General features: G+C 53.7%; 2 protein-coding genes across 2 annotated transcripts in view; one reads left to right on the top strand and one right to left on the bottom strand.

Moving 5' to 3' along the window:
• LOC113004950 overlaps window positions 1-18,364 on the top strand; it is a 418,572-nt gene that overhangs the window by 284,785 nt on the left and 115,423 nt on the right. The gene's annotated exons all lie outside the window — the stretch shown is intronic.
• LOC120356929 lies at window positions 1,203-3,787 on the bottom strand. The gene is made up of 2 exons (XM_039445836.1): window positions 2,839-3,787; window positions 1,203-2,736 (listed from the first exon to the last, which is right to left on the bottom strand). The coding sequence occupies exons 1-2, from the start codon at window positions 3,785-3,787 to the stop codon at window positions 1,655-1,657; spliced, it is 2,031 nt and encodes a 676-aa protein (XP_039301770.1). The 3' UTR covers window positions 1,203-1,654.

Below are 18,364 nucleotides of genomic sequence, written 5' to 3'. Positions count from 1 at the left end.
ACCCCACCCTCGCCCCGGAGCCTACTCAGGCCGATGTCCGGGGACCATCGGCCCGAGGCGCCATGGGCAAACGGATCCACCAGGGGGAGACGGCCCGAGGAGGCCAGAGACGGGCGCAAGCACCCGCCCCGGACCACCCCGGACCGGCACCCCCACCCAGGCAGCACTCTGCCGACCAACTAAAGTAGTTGGCGTCCGAGACACGAGGCCCCGCCCCGCTGTTACACGGAACGACACCCCGCGCCACGGACGCCACCCTTGGATTTTTTATAGAGGTTTACTCCTCGCAGCCCGGGCGGTGAGACCCAGGCCATCGGTCCGTCCCGCACGTAATTTCAGCACGTGACGGATTACGGTATGCCAGCTCGGGCGCCAGGGTCGCTGAAATCCCTGAATCTACGGCCTACGAGAGACCGCAGACCCCCTAGCGAGCTCGGGAACCGCAGGAACGCCAATTCCTGTATCTGGAGTCGATGCAGGGCCTCGGGAGGCCCCGAAACGACTCCAGACCCCTACGGGAACACATTCCATACCTTCACTATCTAACGCCAGCTCATTGTATTATTGTAGCAGAATGCATAGACGGATTCTAATTCAGGGATCTGAGGGGGGGGTGCGGAGAAGGAGGGGGATATTTCGAGTCGCGCGGGGGGACTTAACCGGAGATAAGGTCACGCAAGTAGACCAAACCTTGTGGGGGAGGGGAGGGGATTAAAACGGGAACACGCGGGTGAACCTAACCGATAGTTCTGCGTAATCAATGTTTAAATAAACAATTATAACGCAAGGACTATGTTCTTGACCGATTATTAAATAAACCTGACACCTTTGAAATGTGCCGCGTGTGGAGTGAGGAAGGGGGAGGGGGATTTTTCGGGTCTTGCGGGAGGACCTATCCGGAGATAAGGTCACGCGGGTAGACCAAACCGGCTGGGGAACGGGGGGGATTAAAACGGTGACACGTGTATGAACCTAACCTTTTTGTTTTTTTTTTATAGTTGGGAAACGCCTTTATGGGTTCCCGGTTCTGTGGGGACAGGAACGCGGGGTATGTGCGACTCGTCGACCTGACTAGCCGACATACTCACTAAAACCCAACTTTTCCCGGCGTCTGGGCTCGGGACGGATCACGGGATCAAACATGCACCGCGATCCGTCCTAGCCCAAACGGGTCCCCCCCCCGAGAGCGGGAACCCCCCTCCAGAGTTAGCGGCCAGAGCTCGACCGAAGTCGAGCCCCAGCCGCCCGAACCGGGATGCCGGGAGTGCGCCGGACCCCCCTGGAAGAGGGCCCTAGATACGCACTCTCGCATCCCAAGCCCCGAGACGGGTCAGCCGGGCAACTACCCCGCCGCTGATTCCGCCCGAGGCGTACCTCCTCAATAGTGGAGAGGGTAGGGCTCTCTGTCCGGTCTAGCCGGCGCTGTGAGAGTCCCCCCTCCCCACTGTTCCTTCCCGGCTATCCGCCCTTCCCCCTTGTAACGGGGGAAGAGGGGAGCTACAGCCGCGCCAGCAGGGTCTCCCGGTGACGGCGGTATATTGCCGCCGCCACCGGGGACGCCGGCGAATATTCCAATGGGGCAGGACGAGTGCGACAGAGCCACCCTCCTCCTATCCCGATCTTCCCACTGAGAGGGCGGGGGAGGGAGGAGGATCTACTGATGTTGTTGCAGGCATACCCTCCTCCGTCTCCCCCCCCCTCTTCGCCTTCTCTCAGGCGGTACGTCAGGCGCATCCTCCCGCACCCGCTCTGCCGCCTCCTTCTGCAACATTACAGTTTCGCAGAAGGAGGCGAAAGTGTCCCACTTTTCCTGACTCTCTAGGATTTTCTCCACTAGTGTGGGTAGGGAGAGGTCGTGCCCCACAACTGCCATGAGGGCACGGCGCTCGTCAGCCCATGCCGGACATATCTCCAGAGTGTGCTGCGCCGTGTCCCTAGGCTCCGGACAGTGGTGGCACTTTGCGGTGGCCTCCCGTCCAGCCCTCTCGTGCAGGTGCTCACCGAAACAACCATGCCCGGTGAGCACCTGCGTCATGCGGAAGGAAAGGCCCCCGCGATCCCTCCCTACCCATCGGTCCTGTATGGGCCCGACGGCCTCGACAACTCTGAGTCCAACACTGACGTGAGGGAGCCTCTCACGCCAATGCCGAAACTCGTCCCCCCTAGCCTGGTCCCTCCTTTCCGTGAGCGAGCTCAGCGTCACAGGCTCGCTCCCGTGGGCGAGCTGCTCCTTCCAGTTGTGCACCTCCTCCAGGGAGCATGCCACATAGACCCACGGGACAGAGCCCGCGAGCACAAACACCGCCCCACCAAAGACAGTGCGGTACGCCCGAACAACCCTGATAGCCATTCTGCGCTGCTCTCTGCGCAGGAGTTGAATGTTGCGCGCAGAGGCCACCAGGGCCTGACACCAAATAGACGCGCCATACATAGCTATCGACCGCACCACCCCCATGTAGAGGCGGCGAACCCGCTCACAAGGTCCACCCAGGTTCGGCATAATACGGCGAAAGCCAGTTATCGCCGAGCTCAGTTTAGTTGCCAGCCACTCAAAATGGGGTTGGAATCCCCACCGCGAGTCGAGGATCAGTCCCAGATACTTCATCTGGGACTTCACCTCGACCCGCGTGCCATCCACGGAGATGTGTCTCCACGGCGGCCCCTTCTCGCGCGGCCCCCCAAAACCAGAGTATCTCTGTTTTATGGAGGGCCACTCTAAGTCCCAGCTAGTGAATCCTCCTCAGGACCTGCGCCAGCCCGATCGCCATTCTGCGTCTCGCCTCGCGCCAATCGGCCCCCGAGACGACCACCAGGATGTCGTCTGCGTAGCGCACCAACGCCACACCGGCGGACGGGTGCAGGCTAAGGACACGGTCGTATCCGACATTCCATAGGATGAGCCCGAGGACAGAACCCTGCGGGACCCCCATGCTGACCGTCCATCGCTTGCATCCTCCGTTCTGGTTGCCACAGACGATCCTGCGGTCACTAAGGCTCCGACCACCTCCCGCAGACAGGGAGGGATCGCTTTTTGGCGAAGGCCCTCCCTTATCTTATCCCAGGGCAGAGTGTTGAAGGCGTTGCAGATGTCTAGGCTGACCGCCAACGCCACCCCGCCCCTGGAGACCGCCTTGTCAACCAGGGATCTCAACCGCCGTATCGCACCAACGGTTGATTTCCTCGGTCTAAAGCCAAACTGGCAGCGCTCTATGTCGGGGCCCACCGATGACATGTGCGCTGTCAGGCGAGACGCGACAATCCTTTCAAATATTTTTGCCACCTGCGGGATCAGGCAGATAGGTCTTTTGGACGAGGGATCGTCCTCGGGTCGCCCGGCCTTCGGGATTAGTACAAGCCCGGCCTCCTTCCAGGAGGCCGGGAACTGACCCGTTTGGAGGCATCTGTCAAACAGGCACCTCAGCCTGTCACCGAGGACGCTCAGGGCGATGGACCACACCCTCCCCGGAATCCCGTTGGGACCCGGGGCGGTGTTCTTCTTCAACATCCTGTCCACCGCCCGCTTGAGCTCTCCCTCGGTGACCCTGTCCTTCTCCGTCCATGCGGCTCTGCGCCTTATAGTTTCCGGGTCCTCCCGAGGCCGGGCCTCCTCCTCTGCGTCCGTTGGGAAGAGCGTGGCAACCACCTCTTCCAGGAACCCCAGATCAAGGGTTTCCGCAACCGGGGGGGCCCGCGTGCCGAAGCTTTTTCCGAATGATACGGTACGGGCGCCCCCACGGATCCCCGTCCAGGGTCCCCAGAAGCTCCCCCCAGGCGTTGGCCTTCGCATTTGCGATGGCCACCTGGAGAGTCCTTTTCGCCTCCCTGTACTGTGCGTAACGCCGAGCCATTTCTTCTGCGTCTGATCTCTTCCTTCGGCGGTATCTAGTGTATCGGCGGCGCACGGAGTTGCATTCCTCTCTGAGAGCCGCAATCTCCGGCGACCACCAGTACACCGCTTTCTTCAAAGAGCCTCTCCCTCGACGTCGAGGCATGGAGGTATCGCAACCTGCGCAAGGGCATCCTGGAACCAACCAGCCTCCGCCTCGACGTCCAGGTTCTCCTCTTCAGGAGGCACCTCCCACGCCTTGGCGACAGCAGCCGCGTATGCCGCTTCGCTGTCGAGACGTTTTAAGGCCCACCGAGGGGGGGAGTATCTTGCTCCCCCCGGTTGGGTTTCAAATCTCGGTGGGGGCCTCGACGAGGAGACTTCCATCACAATGTACTTGTGATCGGAGAGAGTCTCCTCGTCCGAGACCACTCAGCTGCGCACGTCCTCGTATGCCGTCGCCAAGCCAAACGTGACATCGACCACGGAACTTCCGCAAGGCGCCACGCAGGTGGGCGCCGAGCCCCTGTTAATGACGTGGAGGTCCAATTCTGCCAGCCAGTCCCCCAGCATCTCGCCTCTGCTGTCCGTGGTGGAGGATCCCCATTCCACGGATTTGGCGTTGAAGTCGCCCGCCACCAGCACCCAACCGGGGTGCAACCGGCGGACGACTCTTCCGACTTCTTCCAGTTTCGTCTCAAATTCCTCCAGCGAGATGTTGGGGGAGATATAGACCCCCACGAGGGCCCTGGCGCCCCACCGGCGCGACACAAAACCCTCACCCCTATCAACAGGATCAAGAGGGGGCTCAGCGATTCCTCCACCTTTAGCGATCGCGACCAAGCCCGCTATATCACCCCTCCACCTGGTGTCGGTTGGAGGGACGGCGTACGGCTCGGTCATGATCGCAACATCGATGCTCTGCTCCGCCATTGTTTGAGCCAGGAGATCCTGGCCTCTGGCGGAGTGATTGGCATTGACCCGGAGAAGACGGCGACAGTCCATTAGAGTTCCATGTCGCTCGCCTCCTCCAGGCTACGAACGTCTTCTTGTGAGAAGGGGATTTTATCGGGCCCCTCGGTCTCCATTCTTTGCTGTCAGGGGCAGTAGTTGCCTTGTCGTTTCCTCGGGGCTTGATTTCTCCTCCCCTGAGCCTATCCCTTTCCTTTCCCTTTGTTTTCTCGGGGGGAGGGGTGCACGCCGGACCGCCGAAGCGATGCCTTGCCGGTCTGCCTAAATCAGTACAGAGAGGGCATTTGATCTCCCCCCGGCACTGACTGGCAGTATGCCCCTGTTCACCGCACCTGTAACAGCGGTCACCACGGTCTACATCCGACGAGCAGCTGCCGATCGTGTGCCCCGTCCTCAGGCACCTGTAGCATTAGGCAGGCCTGGCTCTCAGGGCCTCCACCCTTGCCATGACCCACCCAATCTGGACTTTCTCAGCTGTGGCTAGCTTGCGGGCTGCCGCCGCAGGGCATCTGACCCAGGCTGACCCGAGCCCGCCCCGCGGCCGTCTGATCGTTCCCACCCGGATCTCCCAGGTTGCACACCCACTTATAAGGGCCAGAGATTCCGCCACCGCAGGGCCATCGGTGACGTCATCTAGTCCCGTCAGCCTAAGCTACGCAGTTTTGGTGGGTCTGGCCACCTTGACCACCTCACTGTTAAGCTCCTGCCGGAACTTGGCAGCCAGCGCGTCGGCTTTCTCCTCACTTTGTTCTCCTGGCACCTTGTATATGATCGTGCCCGTGATCGCCCTTCTGGGGCGCAGGGACGCAATCCTTAGGCTTCGTAGGTCGATTTTATTTCGAACCTGGGCGAGGGCCTCCGAGAGGGGCGTTTTGCTGCTGTCTACAGCTGTGAGGACAACGGCTGCTCGACTCGGAACCCTTATCTTCGTTTTCTTCTGCTTCTGCCCTTTTTTGGAAGAGTTCTCCCTTCTGATTGCCGCGTTTGTGATGGGAACCTTTTTGGAGCGAGCATCATCACCCCTAGGGGGATTTCCTTCCTTAGCCATGTTGGCTCCACATTTGGCTTTTGCAGCCTTTTTAGCTGCTTTTCTTCCCTGTGTCCATGATTCACTTGAGACTGTCGCAGGCACTAGGAACACACTCTGGGCCTCCTTCCTACGGCATTCTTCGTCGCGTTTTTCCCTGCCTTGTCAGTTACCGGCAGTGTAGGTACCGTCCCTGAGTTCTTGTTCTTGCCAGTGGCAGCGTTCTTTCCTTCCTCGCCCCGGCAGAGTGTTCTCGCTCTTAGGGGGGGGGGGGCAGAGGTTTCTCCGGCAGAAGCCTGTCGTTGAGAGCCTCGAGTTTGGCATTCATCATGCCTCCGACCTTGGTCATAATATCCTTGAGGAAGACATTCCATCCCGGGAAATCTTTCCTTGAGAGATTCGCTCCAACTCCTTCCTGCACTTTGTATTCGCTTCCTCCTTTTCTTTTGTTTGTTTTTGACACCCCAGACTGGTTTGTCTGTGGTGTCAAGGAAGAGGAATCATTTCGCATTTTTAGCGAGGATCGCTTTGAACGCGAAGCTAACGGCTCATCATCTTCCGAGGATGAGGATGAGCTTACTATCCTGTTGCTCCTCCTTCTTACTGGGGGGGGGGCGGGCACCACGGCCTCTGGTTTCGTGGGCAGGGTACGCTTTTTCTCCTCTTCGGTTCTATTTCCTACAATTTGCTTGAGGCTAGCGACCTCCTTTTTCAGGGAGTCCACCTCCCTTCGGAGTCGGTCATTCAGCGCCTGCGTTTTGCTAGCCTCCTCGGTTTGGGATCTCTGCCCCATAATTTTCACCGCCGCCTCAGCCACAATCGCTATTTCGCAAAGGATCTTTTTTGTGTCCCTTTCACGCCTTTTTTATATTCGGCTACCTCTCTTATACGGGCCATTCCCTGGTTCACATGGTCGGCAAGCTCACTGACTGTGAGGTCAGCCAGTGTGACGCTATCCCCTTCCCTGGGTTTTTCACCCATCAGGACTCTAATAGTTGAGGAGGCCGTATTTGCCCGCCATTTTATTAGCAGTTCCTCCTCCGCCTGTAGATACGCATTTTCGCGCTCTTCAACAGGTATAGTTCTTGTTTTTTTGTCTCCCGGTTGGAGAGTTTGCTTTTGCTCTCCTCTTCCTGCTCGAAGCCGTTGCCGTTGTTGCGGTACTGGCGTCTGTTTCCGTGGACATGGCTTCATTGCCGTATAGAGGTCAAGATTTACCTGTTCAGCCTCTGGGTACTTCGTATTTATATCCTTGTGCGTTGTGCGGGGGAGTGGTGACCTTCCGCCACCCAGTGACACCGTCACTTCAGGAAAGTTCCTCTCGATGTACGGAGGGATGATCCTGACATTTTCTACGACCCGAGAGGTTTTGAACATTCCCTTCTTATCGATTTGTATTGGACTGAAGAGTTCCAGTCCTCCCGCACCGGTGTATGACTCTTTTAGGATTTGAGAGTCGTCCCTCCCCTCTGCCGGGGCAGTGTTAGTGTTGCCTACGTTGTAGGAGGTTGCACTGCCATCACCTTTGTTACTTTTGTTTTGGTTTATGTTAGAGTTATACTTGCTCATTTTGGTTAATCCCACGTCCCGTGACGGCTGCACCGACCGGCGGCGTATCTCCCCCCTCCCACAAAGTGGGGAAAGGTGCCCAGGGTACTCCCGGGGGGTCGGCTTATGGCGCTGGCACCGGGAATTAATCATCCGGTGCACGGGCCTCCAGCCCCTTACTCACCGCGGGCGGGGCAAGCCCCAGACTCCCGCGGCTTTCGGGGGTCCCCCACCTCCGACAGTGAGGGCACCGTCACGGGTGGCACCACCCGGGGGGCCCCACGGACAGATCGGGCAACGGAGGCGACGCCCCCTCCGCACCCTAACCGCCGTGGCGACCAGCACGTTTGCCGTGAGGTACACGGCCCTCACGACAGACACACCACCGCCCAGTGTCCCGCTTCAAAAGGGGTGCCGTCGCGGAGACACCGGGTACTTGCGTCTCGCCCCGAGCCCTGCCTTGGAAAACTTCCAAGCGGCCTCGGAGCCGGTCCAGCCCGCAACCCCGGGGAAAGTTTCCCACGAGGCACGCGCTGGACCGTCCTCCACCGCTCCAACCCTGCCCCGGAGTAATTCCGGGCGGCCCGGAGACGGCCCAGCCCGCTGGGTCCGGAAAAACCGGGATTCCAGCGGCCCGTCCACTGTGTCCTGGAACGACAGACGCTGCGATCCGGGGCGAAACCTCTCGCGGAAATGCCTATCGCTTCGTACAACACACGCCCTCGGCCCCGCCTCAGAGATGTCCGAGCGGCCCGAGGGCCGTCCCGACCCAATGCACCGGGGAGAGTTTCCCACGATGCACGCGTCGGGACATCCCACGCCGTTTCCACTCTGCCACGGACAAGTCCGGACTGCTCAGAAACGGCCCAGCCCGACGGGTTCAGTAGAACTGAGATCCCGCCGGCCCGTCTGTCTCACACAGGGGGAGCCGGCTACCACCATGCCAGGACGCGCGCCGCAAGCGACGCCGTCCTCAGACACAGTGGGTCCACCGACACCCCCTTCACCACAATCCCTTCGCGCAAAGCGCCTCGGGGGTGCGTCAGCCTTCGGAGAAGGCAGACGCAATCATCGTTGGAGATCTCTTGGACCCTCAACCACTCCTCGCCCGCAGGCAATTCGAGGAAGAGGGAGCTCCCTCACCACGTCAAAGTGGATCTTCATTGAGGAGGAAAAAAGAAAGGGCGGGCGATCTTACGAGCGAGACCACCCGCTGCCATCCCGTTTGGCAGCCCCTCCTTCCGCTCTACTTAACCTAAAAACAGTTGATCCCTATCTACACTAGAAGGAGGATTCCGGCACCCTTCTTCTGGCCAGGGAAGACCGTACGCGTGAGCTCTGCGATTGTTTTATAGTAGGATTAGAGCAAAACCCCACTAGACGGACGCCTGTGTTGGCAGTTAAAGCACCTACCGCACGACCCTTCCAGAGTAAAATAATATGCACCCTAAAGGGTGCATAAACAAATGTACACCCAGATGGGTGTGCCCTTCCTCGTTTAACGGAAACCACGACCCCGGGTTGGGGCAGGGTCGGGATCGTCAGTACGATTCAGCAAGGGGGAGACCGACCCGAGCCTTCATGTGCAACGACAAGTCGTGCGATAGCCGAACTCCGAACCACCGGTCAGGCCACGCCATAGTTCCCAGGGACGCTCTCGACATTGGCGAGTAGCTGGACCCAATTGCCTGACGGTTGGGGAGGGCAAACCCCATCTACCGATGAATGGATTTGGAATCCGGATCCCTCAACCATCCATCTCTCCTACCCGTTTCCCTGCCTTCGAGTTTTTATGCTAGGGGAAAGGCAGACCCCTGCTGGCCGGTGTGCGACACACGCGCTTCCCCTTGAAGGAAGGCCTGTGTCAATCTACCTCCATCTACCCGTGTCCCTGCCTTCGAGTTTTAGACTAGGGGAAGGCAAACCCCTGCTGGCCGGTGTGTGACAAACAACTCCCTTTCGTGGGAGACGCTGCCTATCCACCTCCACCTACCCGTGTTCCTGCCTCCGAGTTTTAGACTAGGGGGAAGGCAGACCTCTGCTGGCCAATGTGTGACGCATGAACACGTAGCGGAAAAATTCTCGCCATGAGTACAACGGCACACACTTCCTCCTACCCGTTTCCCTGCTTCCGTATTTTATACAGGAAAAAGCAGACTCCTGTCTTGGAGAGAGACTGATCACGAGTGATCACTCTCCCTCCGCGCGCGCAAAGTTAGCCCCCCGTCCCCCCGTTTTCCTCCGGTTTTTATACAGGCAGAGGGCGATACCTGTTTGCAATGTGTGACACCGGTGACCCCGTTTGGTAGAAGTCACCCCGTCGATCCATCGCTTCTACCCGTGTCCCTGCCTTCGTGTTTTAAATTAGGGAAAGGCAGACCCCTGCTGGCCGGTGTGCGACCCGTGCGCTCCCACGTAGAAGGCCCGCGTCAATCCACCTATACCTACCCGTGTCCCTGCATCCGAGTTTTTATACGAGGGGGAATGCAGACCCCTGTTGGAGCGATGTTGGGCTTCGGGCCACTCCGGTGACCTCTTCACCTTCCATCCCCCCGCCTAGCCCGTGCCTCAGAGAATCCCCACGCCGTCTCTGAGTACCCGCCTTACAACGGTTTGCAAGGCAGGAATCCTACCCGTTAACCCCGAGGGATAGCTCCGATCGTCGGATTTGTTAACTAGCGGGGTGGTGACCGTTCGGGTGTAGTACTGGCCAGAGCCGCTACACCTAAGAGTCCCACGCCCGGGTGCCAACGCGGTGGCACCAAGACTGATTGCCTTCAGATTCGGGACTTGAGCGCTTCGCTATGGGTCCCCCATCCTCCGGCCAGTCCTTCCGGGAAATTGCACGACCGGGCGGGTGAACTAACACCCCGCGTGACTCCTTCAAGGGGGACACCAGCCTTGTCCAGTCACGAGACGGCTTAAGGGTATCTCTACCCCTGGCTCTAATCGGGAGGCTTACATCCGCCCTTTCGAACCATGACCGCCTCGCCCGTGACGCAGCCGGGTCTCTTCGTCCAGAGTCCAGAGTGACGCGTCGCCGATATGCGTACCCTGCCCGAAAAACATGCCACTCCCGGTGAAGGGACATGTGGTGATCTCTTAGCCCGTTTTCCTCTAAGGAAACGGGAGCCCCCTCACCACGTCAAGGCGGATCACCGTCGAGGAGGGTATGAACCTAACCTAACCTAACCTGGGGAGGGGTGATATCCGATGTAGTTCTACGTAATCAATATTTAAATAAACAGTGATAACACAGAGTTAGCGACGATCATTGCCAATGTCTAAATAAACAAGCACCATGTTCTTGACCAAAACCTGACACCTTTGAAATGTACCGCGTGGAGGCAATTGACCATTTAATGTAAACATGGACCATGTGCTTGTCGTTCTGTTTACATAAACATAATAAATCACACCGCGAGGAGGTGAGTATGACTGTATTTTTGAAAACGGCGGCTTCTTTTAAATGTATGTCCTCACCAGGGAAGTGGGAGAGGAGGAGATAAGACTCGCGATACGATGGCGAATATTTTGTGGGGTATGCGCGGCTATTTCTGCGGGGTTCGCCACCGCCGCCGTCTCCGCCACCGCCGCCGTCTCCGCCGCCGACGCCTTCGTCGCCGCCACCGCTCGCTAACCTCTAATACTTTTTGGTCAAGGTGGATGTAAGAGATTGATTGATTAAGCGTTTATTGAAATTCTAAGGCCGTAACCCTCTAAGAATTTAAGACAACAAAAATAATTCAGTGACAAAAATCAGATGACATATATAAAAATACAAATAAAAATAAAAATGCAAAATAGAAATTTTATAAACTACATTGGAGAAGCAGAAGAAACAACGGAATTATAAATACATAGTAAACATAATAATTATAATAATGCTGAAACAATAGACTCAATGAGGGGGATCAAAAGAACAGAGGCAAACCTATCTGAGTAGTGCGTGTTAGGCAAGAGGTAACAGGAGGTCAGTTGCAGGGCAGGGACGGAAATCCAACACTGCGCCCACGGCGTCTTAAGTGGTCGAAGAGCGTGCGTTTGAACGCATTGATCAAGGTGGCTCTCCTGATGACAGGAGGGAGGGCATTCCACAAAGTGCAAGCAACTGAGCGGAAGGAGTTTTGGTATGTGGAAGTTCTGCAGAAGGGGATTGCAAGGTCGAGAAAAGCTGAAGGTGTGGAGCGTAGGTGTGACAGAGGGCGGTGGAAAGGATGGAAATTTTCGAGAAAGTACGGGGGGGAGGAAGTGGAGATGATAATGAAAAGAAAACAACAAATAAAGTACTCCCTCCTGTCATCAGCATTTAGCCACCCCAGTTCGTCGTAGTAATCTGAAATGTGCTCATCTCTACGAAGGCCATAAATGAACCTAATGCAGGAATTCATTAGTCGCCTGATTTATACTTGTTGTTGCCTGGTGAGATCAGTGAAAAGGGCCGCACAATAGTCAAAAACAGGAAAAATGAGTGCGGATACAAGCCGCACGCAAAAACGTAGGGTGAGGCCATTATTAAAAAATTTTAATCGCCACAGAATGCCGTTTACGCGGTTCAAAATGCTTTGTACCTGCTCAGCCCAGTTGAGGGTGTTGTTAAAAGAAATTCTGAGATTGATAGCCTTGCTTGTGACCTCAATCTGGACTCCATTGAGATGCAGTTGAATGCGGGATGGAAGGAAGCTATTGACGAACCTCGCGCTCCCTAAGAGCATCGCTTTCGTTCTGCTGCTGTTGAGTGTTAAGAGATTGTTGGAGGCCCAAGACTCTATATTGGCAATGTCATCTCTGACTAGCCTCAGGGCAGCATCAAGGTCAGAGAGTGGGAAATGGATATAGATTTGGAGGTTGTCGACATAGAGGATGTGTTTACAGTACCTGAGCGAGTGTCTGAGGTCGTCGATGAAGAGAGAAAATAAGAGAGGACCAAGTACCGATCCCTAAGAAACTCCTGCGCTGACTGGTATCCATAAGAGAACCATCAGGACCTTTCATTCTCTGATGGTGACCCGTGAGGTACGATTCTACCCATTGACGGGCAAAGGAGGATAGGCGGAAGGATTTCAGCTTTTGCAGTAGGAGACGGTGGGAGACAGAGTCGAAGGCCTTTGTAAAGTCAAATAAGACCAGCAAGGTGACCTTTCACTGATCGACGGCCAGTCTAACGTCGTCCATCAGCTTGAGTGAAGTAGTCTGTGTACTGTTCCCACTTCAAAAGCCGGTTTGAAGAGGATCGAGGAGATCAGACCGCTGCAGATGGGAAAAAAGCTGCTCAAATACCACGCGTTCAAACACTTTTGATAGGAAACAGAGCAAGGAAATTGAGCGAAAATGGAAAGGTTCAGAGGGATGTTTAGTTTTGGGAAGCGAGATTATGTGGAAAAGTTTCCAAGAAGAGGGAAAGGTGGAGGTAGTAAAGAAAAAGTTGAGTATATCAAGGAGTGTAGGGAAGGTGACAGGAAGGCTGTGAAGGATAAGGCGTCGGCTGAGTTCGTCAGGTCCGGTAGAGTTGGAGGAGCTGTTGCGTAAAGCGCGTGACAGGGCGTCCGGTGTGATGTGGAGAAAGTAGAAGGTAGAGGGATCGGATAGAGACAAGAAAAAAGGAAGAGGGGGCGGGATAAGGATTAGGTGGGTGGGGGGAGGAAGAAATCGTGCGAAGGGCCGAAAGAGGCGCAAGATATGAGATGAGCGGAAGAGAAAAAAGTGTTGAGATCGTCCAAAGAAAGGTTATGCTGTGGTTACTATGCTTTGGATTTAGCAAGACCTAGAGCGCGCAATACGGACCAGATGCGCGCGGTACTTTTCCCCGAGCCGTTGTTTGAGGTATTTGTTCTTAGCTGCATGCAGCTCGGATTTAGCTCGATTCCGCAGCGACCGAAAAACCTCCCGCCGCGCGGAAGATGTAGCGCGTAAGTAGGCTCTCCTGACAGCATCTCGCTTTCGCAAAAGCAGGCAAATAGAATCATTGATCCAGGGGGCGGGTGGTCTCCTCGCAGTGAATGTCATAAGCGGGATCATAGTGTCACGGGCGGTAGTGATGAATAGATGCAGCAAGGAGATCATATCGTTTATGTGAGGTAGGTAGAGGATAGTGCGCCAGTCAAAAGATAGTAGGAAATTGCAGAAATTTTGAGGATCAAAACCGGAGTAGTCGCGAATGCTGACGACGCGAGGTGGAAGACAATGGATGAGGAAATCGAGTGAGACTTGGATGAAATCGTAATTGGAGAAAAAAAAGACAGAAAGCTGAGCGTAGGATGTGACGAGGGAAAGATCGCTGACGATGCAATGGTCAATTCGGGTGTGAGATGATGAGGTGTGGTGAGTGTTGCCGAAAATAATTACAGAAAGATGATTGCAAGTACAGAAGTCCAGCAAGGAATTCGAGTCGTGGGAAGGACGATTTAGATCGATATTGAAGTCGCCGATTACGACGGCTTCCTGAAAGAATGGCAGAAATCCCTCGAAGTCGGTCTGAAACAGGGAGAAGTGGTCAAGTTTGGGAGGACAATACACGACAGCAAGGAGGAAAAGTCGGCAGTTCTGCGGAGAGATACGAAGCTGAAGATACTCCGGTTGCTTGCAATAGAGCCCTGGTGAAGACGCTAGGATTGTGGCACCGATACCGTCACGCACGTAGAGGCCGACCCCTCCCCCCCACCCACCTCTCCCACCGCGGTCAAGTCTAACAAGTTGATAGTAGGAGAGGTGAACAAAGCTAGCAGGGACATGGGGTTTTAACCATGTCTCCGACATAACAATTATGTTGAATGAGCCGCGGTAGAAGAAATCGGAAAATTCCGCAAAATAGGGGAGGAGCGATTGACAGTTCACGTGGCAAAGAAACAGACCCCCGGGTGGCAAGTGAGTCGTCTGATGGCCACGGAGTCACTTATTACCGGGCTGAGGAACAAGAGCTGAGAAAACCTGATTTGCAACAGATTGAGCACTCAGAAAAGGGAGAGGGAGCGCAGGAGCCGTAGGAGTAAGAGTTGAGCGATTGTGCGGCATAGAAGGGTGCGGCTGATTGACATCACTTGCGGGTGCGGCAGGGGGGGCAACCTCGCGAGTCAAAGGGCCCGCGGTCACCTCCCTGCCCCTCGGCGCAACCGGGAGCGATGTGCCAGCAATCAACGCCCGTAAATATTCACGGTCCCGAAAGCGAATAGGAGGAGTGTCAAGATTACACCTTACGTAGATGAGCACATTTCTCACCCAAGCGCGATGAAGACGTCCCTCTCCGACCGCTCGTCTCGCCTCGCCGAGGATCTCACGGGAGCGAGCGGAGAGACGCTCGTTGATGTCAATAACGCCGGGGAGAAGACCGGGGACGTCGGATCCGTTCAGCCTCCCCTTGGTTCTCCTCTCGCTGATCCACCGGTTGCGGGCATCACACGTGGCCAGTTTAACGATGACGGGACGAAGCCGGCCGCCAGTGACAGGTATACGAAAACAGGAGGTAATATGTCCGGAAGCCTCCTCCACTCCAATCGCGGCAGAGATTCTAGAGACCGTCTTACGCAGATTTTCCGAAGGCGGTTTCCTAGAAGATGATCAGTTCCGAGCACAGCTTAGCGCGCTCGAGAGCCTCCAGCCTATTTTCAATCGCTGACAGCCCGCGCGATTCAGCGGGCGGACCACGCGCCTCAAGGACATCCATCCATCGATCGCGGTCTGCTGCGCCCTGAGGTCTTGAATCGAAGCTGTAAGCATGTCCGAAGTGGCAGTGAGCCGCGCATCAAGAGCAGACAGCTGAGGCTTAATTGTGGAGAGGTCGATGAGTTGTGCTTCAATAGTGGAGAGATCCTGCAACTAAGACTCGATGCTCGACATCTTGGAAAGAAGAGAGGAAAGAATGGCATTTGTTGAGCCGGATGCAGGTTCGGGAGGATCGATATCAGTCGAAGTGCTGGATGCGATGGAGGCGATCTGTCCGAAACGACAGTGCTCTCTACATAATGGGCAAAAAACGTCATCAGGAGAAGCAGCAGAGCAGGAAGGAAGCTCCAAACACTCCAAATGGAAAGCGTGCTTTGCATCTTGCTCACACTGCACAGCAGCGGGGGCCGACATGAACTCTTGCAGATCCGACAGCTAAGAGGCATCTTGATTGGCTGGAGAGGACTGCAAGGCCGATCCACGACGCGCGCGCGACCACACAGCCAGTAGATTTAGGAACGCGCGCAGGTCCCAGTACACCGGCAGTAGAGTTGGCGAACGCTCAGACCGCGCAAGCAAGACAGCGCATGCGCCAAAGCAGATGATTAGACAGAAAGTCCCATAACATCAATGATTGCGAGAGCCAGAAAATCATGGAAAACACCATGAAAACAGGAAGAGACACTCACCATAAGAAGCGGCGTCAAGCGAATAAAAAGCCTTTAACAATAGAGTCTGAAAACAAAGGCCTCAGACGATAAAAAACGGCAGAAAAAGTGCAAGAAAGCAGAGCGAACAAGTAAGCGTTTGAGCAGTACTTACGCACGCAAAGAGAGAGAGAGAGAGAGAGAGAGAGAGAGAGAGAGAGAGAATAGCGCCGAACAGCTCTTTCGGTTGTGCTAATAACACGTTGAAATAATATTTAGATTTGTTTACGTGAGCTCTCTTTCGTGCGCGGTTGTCGCCCAGTGGCGTGTCTAATCTTGCAAGATATCTTTTTTAGTAAAGAGAAGCGCTGATAGTCCGGCTTCTAATAACACGTGTAAATAATATTTTGACTTGTTAACGTGAGCTCTCTTTCGTACGCGATTGTCGCTCAGTGGCATGTCTAATCTTACAAAGTATCTTTCTTAGTAAAGATAAGCGCCGATAATTCGGCTGCTGCACGTTGAAACAATATTTAGATGATGCAAGAGAAAAGCGTTAATATTTTGATCGATTAAACAAAACTCATGTTTCAGTTATAAGTTACACGAATATACGATCAGTCTCGATGTGGACACCAAATCAGTCTCAATAGTTGGTCCCTAAAAAATGGTTGATTATATTGCAGACAACGAGTTTTATTTAATCGGTGGGTTGAAAAGAGAAATAAAGAGCAGGATGATTCTTGGTGGAAAGACGCTGTACCTCCTGCTTTTTGTGAATTAAAATATATAAACGGACACTGTAACGTTTTAAGCGCACAGCAAATTTGCAAATCGTGTAAACGAAATACGTGCAAATGCTCCGAGAAAGCATGTGATATGTACTAAAAACTGAAAAAATAGAAAATAATTAGCGAGTAGAACGCGAATTGCTCGAGCAATGCTTGCAGATTGCAAATTTAGCTGAATGTTTCGAGTGGTTGCAACGATGAGAGGAGTGCCTCGCGCAGCTCAAAGAACATTGTAGTGCCAAAAGTCCTTGACTCGCCATGGGAAAAAAACAATTATTTGTGTCAAGAATTGCGCGACTCAAAGGTGAAAAAGCGCAGTTAGAAAGACGTTTCGTGTCCGTTAGTGGCAATTATACAAGTACTAGCGCCGGTGACAAAAAATTACTTGTGTGGCGTGAAATCGAGGCCGCGTTCAAGAATCGCATTGTGACTGGCGCTTGTTATTAACATTGATTATATCAAGCCGCAACATTTTTGGGAGGACGCCAGTGATTTGGTGATCAAACAAGTGCAAGACGCTATCGCGAAACATGATAGTGTAAAAGTGAATACCGTATTCAATGGTGAATATGTTAACAATCATGATGAACGTAATATTAAAAATATCGCTACAAAGAACAATGAACTTTATCGTTTATCAAATTGGCGCGAGTGGTACGAGCAGAGTGTCATCGATGTCACGTTGACGATGCTCGATGAGTTTCAAGAACGCGATAGCAGTTGGACTCTTACGCGAATACTGAATTTAACGGTAAACATTAATAAGCATAATCTCATACACGCGGGATGTTGCATCAAATTGCCGCGGGAAATAAAAAATAAACGTGCCGTGATTAATGTGCAATCTCAAAACAATGCGTGTTTTGCGTGGTCGGTAGTGGCCGCCCTGTATTCCGCCAAAAAAAATGCAGCCCGCGAGTTGTCATATCCACATTACGCGGAAGTCTTGAATTTTGGTGACATAACATTTCCAATGAATATAAAAGAGATTAGAAAATTTGAATGTTTTAACGACGTGTCGGTAAACGTGTACGGTACCGAATTTGATAGAAAAGAAAAAAAATCACGCGTATTCCCGATTAGGCTCACCAAGGATAAGAAGGAGAAGCACGTCAATCTACTGTACTTGGAAGATAACAGCCTCGGCCACTTCGCATGTATAAACAACCTGTCACAACTAATCAGTTCACAGCTGAACAATAGTAAAAGAAGAAAGTACATTTGTGATCGGTAAGAATAATAAAATATATCAAAAAAATATTTTTTACTTATAAAAATTGTTTTAATTTTAAAAATCGTCTTCTATTCTTTTATAGTTGTCTACATTACTTCAGCTCAGAAGAAAAGTTGCAGTCACAGAAAGTCGATTGTCAGCAATTAAACGACTGCGCCGTTCTACTACCGAGCAAGGATAACAAGTGGCTTGAATTCGATAATTACAACAACAAGGAGCGTGTACCCTTTGTTGTTTATTCAGATTTGGAGTGCATACTGCGGAAGATTGAGTCAGGAACAGAAAACACTTCAAATTTCTCGTATCAGCATCACGAGGTATTCAGTACAGCGTATTATGTTAAGTGCTCATACGACGACGCGTTGTCAGAGTATCACTTTTGTCGCGATAACGATTGCGTTGTGTTGTTCGCGAAAGAACTCGAAAACCTGGCGCATAGAGTGAAAACCAGAATATCCGCCAATGTTCCTATGGAATCATTAACTAAAGAGCAGCAAGAGGTATACAGTAACGTGAGGAATTGTCATATTTGTGAAAAACCGTTCGCACCAAATAGTGTGCGTGTACGCAATTATTGACATTTGACAGGGTCTTTCCGTGGTCCAGCTCATCCAAATTGTAATTTAAATTACAAAAATTCGTACGTTATTCCGATCGTAT

The sequence above is a fragment of the Solenopsis invicta genome, chromosome 2, assembly GCF_016802725.1.
Source record: "Solenopsis invicta isolate M01_SB chromosome 2, UNIL_Sinv_3.0, whole genome shotgun sequence".
NCBI lineage: Eukaryota > Metazoa > Arthropoda > Insecta > Hymenoptera > Formicidae > Solenopsis > Solenopsis invicta.
The sequence above is the reverse complement of the archived record's forward strand: the minus strand, read 5'-3'. Positions and strand labels throughout refer to the sequence as shown.